The sequence below is a fragment of the Anolis carolinensis genome, chromosome 1 (genome assembly GCF_035594765.1).
Source record: "Anolis carolinensis isolate JA03-04 chromosome 1, rAnoCar3.1.pri, whole genome shotgun sequence".
Lineage (NCBI taxonomy): Eukaryota > Metazoa > Chordata > Lepidosauria > Squamata > Dactyloidae > Anolis > Anolis carolinensis.
Window position 1 is genome coordinate 246,049,636 of NC_085841.1, and position 9,367 is coordinate 246,059,002.

The 9,367-nt window shown below is 42.0% G+C and overlaps 1 protein-coding gene across 1 annotated transcript in view; it reads right to left on the bottom strand.

Annotated features, from left to right (window-relative positions):
* The window catches only part of cntnap5 (contactin associated protein family member 5), a 482,960-nt gene extending 474,371 nt beyond the window's left edge, over positions 1 to 8,589 (bottom strand). Inside the window, exon 1 of the mRNA XM_008110020.2 lies at positions 8,147 to 8,589. Coding sequence (XP_008108227.2) covers positions 8,147 to 8,252 — 106 coding nt within the window. The 5' untranslated portion in view covers positions 8,253 to 8,589. The remainder of the gene's footprint in view (positions 1 to 8,146) is intronic.
* Positions 8,590 to 9,367: the final 778 nt, after the last annotated feature.

Genomic DNA, 9,367 nt, shown 5'->3' on the forward strand with positions numbered 1-9,367 from the left:
TTCAGATTTTGAACTTCAGTTCTTCCTTCAACAATTGTGTGAACTATATATTATATAGCCTTTATGGGATCAATATCCTTGCAAAAATAATTTCTCAATGAAGCCTCATTGTACAATCATCTTGATGCCAAGTTAAAACTTGGCTCCATCGTACTTCTAGGGCTCAGTAGACATGGTATGATTTATGAGTAGTTCTATTATGATGTATGCTTTGAAACACCATTCTGTCTTGTTGAATTGCTTTAAATTATTTTGAATTATTTTAAGATGTCTGCAACTCAAAATCTTTAGATATAAGGATGGAATGTGAAATTGATTATCATAAATGAATATTAATAAACACTATGCAGATGTAGGGAAAAGTACATTTAGAAACTAAATTTGTTTTTTTTAAAAATACAATCATTTCTAAATTGGATGATGGGGCTGATGATTGAATATAAACGATAATAGCACAAGCGGGATGCAAGCTGATTTGTATATATCCTTATTTAAATAAGCATACTCATTCACGTTATGATACTATCTCAGTCTACAGTGGAGATATATGCTGCAAATAGATAAGGAAAGAGGATGCATATCTCCATATGTAATGAGAGCTGGATTCAGGACAGATGGGACTGAGAAAACATACAGATTAATAGATCTGCTGCCATCCAGCTGCACAATGACTTTTGTGTTTATGGCTTTCACACCTATCCTATGAAACCTAGCATCTTCTCCCCAGGAAAGTCTCCTTTGCAGTTCTTAATGGGAAGCTACGTTAAACACATTTATTGATCTGGATTGTAAAATAGAGTGATGTCATTTTCTTTCACATGAAATCAAGCATAATGTGTGTGCAGCTACTCTGTATTTCCTTCCACTGATGAGCTATAAAAGAAGAAATGATGGGGAAACATAGGAAAATTACAAATGGATGGCAATGATATCTAAATAAGCCCCAATAAAATTTCTTTTCATCACATCGTCTGAATGAGGCCTTGTCTGGTTGCCGTCCAGCACAGAGTAATGCTTGCTTTTGTCCAGAACTAAAATTGTGAAGTCTTTCAGATGTTGTTGGACTGCAAACCACATCATTTCTAGCCAGCAGACCTATTGATGAGGGGTTTTGGGAGTTGAAATTCAACAGCATATAGTGGATCACACATTTTGCCTTTGCTGAACTAGATGTAGATTTGCAGATTGTAGATGTAGATTCCCATGATTTGCAACCTTGGGGACTCAAAATCATATAAAAGACTACTCAGATAGAAGAGACTCTTCTCTTCAAAAAGTTACCCCAACTTAGAGTATGCAAAATAACTGGTCAGAAGATGAAAAGTTAGCATATTGTCCCTCTTTGCAGATTTACTCAATGTGTGGAAAAATACTTGGTGTGGACTTCACTAGCAATTAATCTAGGGAGAACAAGATACTATGATCCTTTAAATAATGTGTAATTAGTGTATGGGATGTCTGGAGATGACCATTAACACAGTTGCCTGTAAAATGTAGTTAGGCCAGCACATAAGAGTCAGTATAACATAGCAATTTGAGCATTGGACTACGATTCTGAAGAAGGGTTCAAATTCCCACTCAGCCATGGAAACCCACTGGGGGACCTTGGACAAATAATACTCTCTCATCCTCAGGGGAGAAACCCTGGTGGCACAGTGGGTTAAACCCTTGTGCTTGCAGGACTGATGACTTGAAGGTTGGTTTGCTGACCTGAAGGTTGACGGTTCGAATCCAACTCAGGGAGAGTGTGGATGAACTCCCTCTGTCAGCTCCAGCTCCCCATACAGGGACATGAGAGAAGCCTCCCACAAGGATGGTAAAAAAAACAACAACATCTGGACATCTCCTGGGCAATATCCTTGCAGACAGCCAATCTTCTCACACCAGAAGTGACTTGCAGTTTCCCAAATTGCTCCTGACCCAAAAAAAAAATACTCAGGGAAAAGCAAAAGCAACTCATATTTCAAGAAATTTTGCCAAGAAAATCTCATGATAGATTTATCTTTGCGTCATGAGCAAGACCAATACATAGATGAGGTCATGCAAGAATACAAGTTTTTTCAGTTACATAAATATCATGGCAGGGCTTACAGGCAATTTGATGCTGAATACTAGTTTGTGAGCTATAGTACTATTCTATGCCTATAGGTTTTGCCACCATTAAAAAAGCACAAGCAAACTAGAAATGCAAATAATTCCCCTCTAAGAAGACAAAGAAAATGCAGAAGGGACCTTTCATGGAAAAACTAGAACTGGTAGGAATACATTTGTAAATGATTTCCCACTTGGAAAACTTGCTGTTACCATTTCTTTTCTCTTTTTTTCACTTATTTCTTTGGTAAAGAGATTCTTAGAATGTTTTCATACCAAAAGAAGTTATTTGCTTCCTACATGTGCCTATTTTCAATTTATTTTAGACACTGCAAAATCAATATGTAATAACTGTGCAATTTAGAAACATGTTATACAACATCACAAGATGATGATCACTCCAGTTAGAATAGAATATTTACTTTCAGCTCTTTGGAGTAAAATGGGACTACATTTTTTATAATGAAAACATCCCAGTATACATGTGCTGAGTATCCATCTGCAATCACTTTAGGAAGTTTATATACCTAGGACCAGAGCCGGCCCTAGGTATTTTTCAAGTGTAGGTGAACAGAATTTTGGCGCCCCCCCCCCAAAACCAATCACTGAAAAATAAAAGCGTTGGATAAGTGAAAATGTTGGATAATAAGGAGGGATTAAGGGAAAGCCTATTAAACATCAAATTACATTAAGATTTTACAAACTAAGCACCCAAACATCATGTTTTACAACAAATCAACAGAAAAAGCAGTCTCGACTGCACCCCCGTATGTTTTGCGCCACAGGTGACTGCCTAATTTGCCTCATTGTTGGACCACCTCTGCCTAGGACCAGGTTATAGGGCCCCTGGTGACAGTGCAGTGTGTTAAAGCGTTGAGCTGCTGAACTTACAGACCGAAAGGTCCCAGGTTCAAATCCCAGGAGCAGAGTGAGCGCCCGCTGCTAGCCCCAGCTCCTGCCAAGCTAGCAGTTTGAAAACATGCAAATGTGAGTAGATAAATAGGTAACGCTCCAGCAGGAAGGTCCATGCTGTCATGCCAGCCACATGACCTTGGAGGTGTCTGCAGACAACGGCGGCTCTTCAGCTTGAAAATAGAGATGAGCACCAACCCCCAGAGTCAGTCACGACTGGACTTAATGTCAGGGGGAAACTTTTACCTTTACCTACCAGGTTCTCCAACCAACTCTTTGCGCTATGCCTAGAGAACAACAGAAAAAAAAATTCACAAATGGTCCCTCCCCACATTATTTCTTGCTATATATCTGATGAAGTTCTTGCAATCTACATCAGTTTCCTACCCTTTTCCAACATCTATTCCATTTCATGGATAATGACTGGTAAAATGTATAGGTTTTAATAAACAGGCATACTGCTGTAATGTCTTTCAATGAGTTCTCATTTAGAATAACCATTATTCTCCTGCTACCTTTTCATCATTCTCATTTTAAAGCACACAATCTAACTAGAAACTTGTCAGTCTCTCAATCTCTTAACATACCGGCTTGGATCTAAATGAATAATATTAATGTTTATGGCCCCTTCCATATGTCTGTGTAAAATCCACATTGAATTGGATTATATAGCAGTGTGGACTCAGATAATCCAGTTCAAAGCAGATATTGTGGATTATCTGACTTAATATTCTGGGTTATATGGCTGTGTGGAAGGGCCCAGTGTAGGCTGCAGAAGGTTTGGATTTACTGGTGGTCAAAACGGTCTCCAAGCGATTCTCAGAAGGGATCTAGAAGGATTAATATTTTATTTATATATTTGTAGCCCACATTTCTCCAGGACCCAAAGTTGAATGGGACTATTTCCAAGGGAATCATGCTGGGGGAGTGGGGGCATATATGCAAGTTAAAGCATGCATGCATATATGCATGCTTTAACATGCATATATACATGCTTCTGTGGGTCCCAGTCATGGTTTTGACACAAGTATCTCAACTACTTAAAAGTATTTCACAATTTGAACATTTCCCTTCCAATTTATTATTATTTGCCCTGTGTAGCTAGAATGTGCCACTTTTGTAACTTTTGTCACTTTTTACTGTTCCCAATAGAAGTGTTCCCCATCTCTGTTATGTTGTAATTGGTCCAACGCACTATAGCCCAATCTCACAATTCACAAGACAGCCTACAGCTGAAAGAGGAATGCGTTTTGTGGAAACCTTTCATAGAAAAATGGGAAGAAAGATGGAGAGGTGAAACAGAGGGCTCTTCTTTCAGGCTTATCATGATATTATCATAGTATATGTATATAAACATGTTGCCCATTACATATGAGATACGGCATTCAGTAATGCAAGTGTGTCTATCGTTTCTATTTCCCAGTAATTAGTATCCTGGGGAGAAATCTCATTGCTACTGTAGTTATTTAATCTAATAAAGTGCTGTGATGAAACAAGCCTGGGGTTTTTCTGTAATGACATTATAAAGATGTAACTTTAATGTCAGGAAGAATATCCATTGACACCTCCCCTTCCCCAATTTCCTGTAGCCAAGATTATAATGTTTTGTGAGACATTTTCTTAGTAATCATGTGGTACATTAATCAAGAACAGAAAGCATCAAACACATATTCTTATAATTCAGAGTCAGAAATAAAGGAGCTAAACAATACTGCTTAACAAGTGGGAAGGAAACAGATATCTGGATTTAAATTTGCTAAATGCCAATCTATGAAGCAATAGATTAGGAAAACCTGCCTAGAGGAGGTACCAGTATTTTTATCAGAGTTGTTCCTTACTCTTCAAGAATCTCTGGCATCAAATTCCTCAATGACAGTACAGTATGATCCAAACTGACATGAGGCTAATCTGTAAGGAATCCGGTAAATCCCGCCTTAGTAGAGAGGTGAGCAGTAGGTGAGCCTTTTCTCTCATCCCTTTCAATTCTAACATCCTTCATTTTCCCCCTGTCTTGCCAAGAGTTCAGTTTCCCTTCGAGAAAGTTTGATTTCCATCACTTCCCACTGATTCACTTTTTCAACTGCTGCTCTAAACTAATATGATCACCAACAGACAGATAGCAGACAGACCAAAGTAGGTAGCATTCTGGGTGGGGAATATATTATGTATGAATACACTAGAAAGAATTTGTAAAAAGCAGTGTTTTGTTCCATGAATATTGCTGTCACCCCATGACATGGTGAGAGCTGTGTTTAAACCAGTGCCTGAAATGAAACTCAAAGCACCTGCCATCTACAGAGTGCAAGCTGAAAGCTACAGCTACATTTGGTATGGGAGTTTGGTTATATATTCACAAAATTTGCATCTTCTGTTTTGCTTTAAAAATTCAGCTGCACTTTTAATGGCCCCATTCATGTGTGTATTTACTCACTGGGATTTACTGCAAAGTAAATATGCATAGGATTCACTATAAGGTTACTAAGCTACTCACTTCAGAGTAATGTTTTTTGCTTGTTGAAAAGCCGGCATTGGAAGAAGCGAAAATAATATAGTGATTGTATATTACTCATCTATACTCTTAACCATGCAAATAAATTATTCCTAATGATGAATGAGTGTGAATTTATCAAGGAAGATGACAAAGGAAGAAAATTTGAGCATGAGGAGGAGGTGGTGATTACTGTTCAAATTTAATCGAAATAAGAGCTAACTATTTTATATCAGCTCTAGACTTTCAACAACATACTGGTCTGTCTTATTGAAAAATGTCCAAGGGTAAAAATGTGTAGCCCTGTCTCAAGCACAAATCAGTCTAAAGCGTTTGAAAAACTGAGGAAAAACATAAACGGTGCTATTTCTTGGCAGAATTTTAACCGAGCTCCCGGGAGAGTGCATACAAGCTAATTCATTGCTTAATTAATAAGCAAAAACTGTACAGTGCCATAAAAGGATTGATCATTGCACTTTATAAAGACTGAGTCCCAAATATTTAGGGAGCAGTTTGTGCGTTCAATAGGAATGTGTATCGGCACAGGGAAATTAAAGTGTCACCCATGAAATAGTAAAACTCATTAGTGCGGAGTTCTCTTTTAAAAAGATATAAATTATCTTTATTACCAAACTGGTAATAGCAAGCCTTTTGGGTTAAACTGCCTTCCATTTAGCATTCCTGAACATTATTAAACCATATTAACTGTTATGTTCTTGGAAACAGAAAAAAAAAAGTTTCCCCTGCTTCGTATTTTTATTCATTAAAATCAAACATGAAATTGCACCCTCGAAGAGGGTTGTTACCCATTCGTGACACTTATTGCATTTGCTAGTCTCTATTTATCCAAAGAATTCTATTACTTCAGCTCTGTAGGCAAAATATTCACATTTTACTGCTCCCACCCTGCCTTAAAGAAGTTGAATCGAAAAGGCAAGAGTGACCTCTAGTGTTCAGAATACCACTGGAACACAAGAAACTACTAATAGGAAGAAGGCAATTTGTTTTATAAATATCCTTACTACTTTTAACAGGTTTGTACTACAGTTATAAGCAAGGCATAGGTGAGCCACATTAAAATCTACCAAAACCCACCTCTTGAAGAACAGTTTCCACTATCCAATTCCAACAGTACTGTGAATCTACTGTACTTCAGTGGACAGTTATGACCTCTGTCACTTCTCCTGATGTGGAAGGGATACAGACGCACAAATGTTGCATGCATTGCTGAGTTTTCAGCACTGATTCCCTCTCTTCCTAATTTCCTTGTTGTGTGTTCCCTCCAACTCTATGTTTTCTCAAAGCAAAGAAATCTTTTACACTTTGACACTGCAATTCTAAGAAGACTTACAGGGGAATGGGCCCCACATAGCTTTAGGTGCAAGGAATGGTGACTAACAACACACTGAAGTCCACAATGTTGCAATTGGGACCACAGCCACAACAATTCCACGGGTGCCACAAAATCGATGCATCTCTGCCTGGCTTTCTGCTCTTCCCTGCTGTGACAATATACTCCACAAACTGCCTTGTTCCAATAATGACCAAGCAATATGTAACACAACTGAAACAGCATTTGGAAGGGCATGCCTGGAATACTTCAAGAGAAGAGAGAGCATGGGGAGGACAGGGAATCTGGGGTGGGGGTTGTTCTCATTAAAAGAACAGAGGGATCCAAGGCATGCAGATGATGGCTTGGGAGGGAGGGAGGGAGGGAGGGAGGGAGGGAGAGGCAGAAAGGTGTTGGTGACAGTGCAACTATTAACCGAGTAGTACAATACAATCAATTTGGATCCCTGCTCAGAAAAACAAACAAACCTTTCCTGCTAAGGACTTTTCCACACTCCTTGACATGGACTTCCAGTCTAGATGTCAGGCTCTTTCTGTGATCTTCCTTCCAACCCCTACCTTCTTTACATGCAACTCATCCCAGCTTAGGAAAAGACACACCAGGGGTAAAGCAAGCAGAACTAGTATTTGGGTGGTTCCATAAATTCCAGGTAGGAAACAATCAAGATCAGCTAACACCTCCCAACAAAGGATTCCCCTACCAGGAATTAACCAGGCCTTGAAGATACAAGGCTTTTTAATGCTAATCAAGGTGATTAATTGCAACATTCACACTTGCCTCCAACGGGCAAGAGTTCTTTCTCCCACCTGGACCTTCCACAGATATATAAACCTCCCTTGCCTAGTTTCCAACAGACCTCACAACCTCTGAGGATGCCTGCCATAGGTGTGGGCAAAAGGTCAGGAGAGAATGCTTCTGGAACATAGCCATACAGCCTGGAAAACTCACAACAACCCAGTTCGCAACACTCTAAGATCTGAATTCGAGAGACAACCGGGAGGAAGGAGGCAGAATCCATCCCACAACAGTGGAACACAAGAAAGGCAATGTGTGTTTGTGAATGTGATCCAGTTCGGGAAAAGCAGGGCTTCAGCTCCAGCCTCCAAGCGACTGAAGGCATTTCCTTGAGATCCTCCGCGGCAGGAGTATTATGGAAGCACTTGGATTTAGGAGAGGAAGGGAAAGATAGACCTCAGCTCAAGTTTGGGTGGAGGAAGGCTTAATCTAACTTTATAGGAGAATCTTTGCAAGGGGGGGGGGGGGGGTGTTCCCACAACGCCAAAGCGGTATGTGGCGATACTTACAGTTGGAAGCTGCTAATCCAAGACGCCAGTAGCCGACCAGGAGGAAAGCGGAGAGGCCGAAGAAGAGCCGGGGCAAAGGCTCCATCCTCTGAGCGCGTCCCCTCATCTCCCGAGCTCACAGTGGGGCAGCCCTGCCTTGGCTGCGCTCATTTACTCCACCGGGCATCCAAGCGCTCTTGAGGCGGGAGGAAAGGGAGGCGGAGGCGCGGGGAGAAGAGGAGAAGAAAGAGCCCCTCTTGGCCAAAGCCTCCTCCAAGCGGCGAGCAAGGCGCCCCGTGCCCACATCCACCCGCCGGGTCCTGGCAGCATCCACCGCTCCGGCTGCCGCGCTCGGGATTCAGCAAGAGCCGCGCTGGACAGCTCCCTCCTTATAGGCGCCAGCCGCCGCCGCCGCTTCGCCCGCTCCCTCCTCCTCTTCCTCCTCTTCCTCTCTGCCCCCGCCTCTCGCCTCGCCTCGCTTCTCCCGCCCTCCGACGGTCACACCTCCCTCCCTCCCTCCCAACCGCTAGGACCAAAACCCTGGCGAGGAAGCTTCCGACTCAACCGGTTGCCCAACGCATCGCTGTTTACACGCCAGGAAGGAAGGGAGCCGGCAGAGGCGCTCCGAGGCGTCACCTGGGAAGGAAGGGAAAGGAAGGGAAGGTGGGGAAGAAAAGCAGGCGGGGAGGCAAGGAAGGAAGGGATGGAGAAGGAAGGGAGGAAGGGGTGGATGGATAGATGGAAGGAGCATCAAGCTCCTTGGGATCTTGCCTGCCAAGGGAGGAGAAGGGAAAGCTCTGCAAAGAAGGCAGGGAAAAAAACTGGGTTGCTGTGAGTTTTCCAGGCTGTATGGCCATGTTCCAGAAGCATTATATCCTGACGTTTCAAAGGAAGGAAGGAAGGAAGGAAGGAAGGAAGGAAGGAAGGAAGGAAGGAAGGAAGGAAGGAAGGAAGGAAGGAAGGAAGGACGGAAGGAAGGGATGGACTGAAAGAGCATCAAGCTACTTGGGATCTTGGCTGTCAAGGGAGGAGAAGGGAAAGCTCTGAGAGGAAGGCAGGGAAAAAAGTATGGCCATGTTCTAGAAGCATTCTCTCCTGACGTTTCAAAGGAAGGAAGGAAGGAAGGAAGGAAGGAAGGAAGGAAGGAAGGAAGGAAGGAAGGAAGGAAGGAAGGAAGGAAGGAAGGGTGGATGGATGGATGGATGGATGGATGGATGGATGGAAGGAGCATCAATCTCCTTG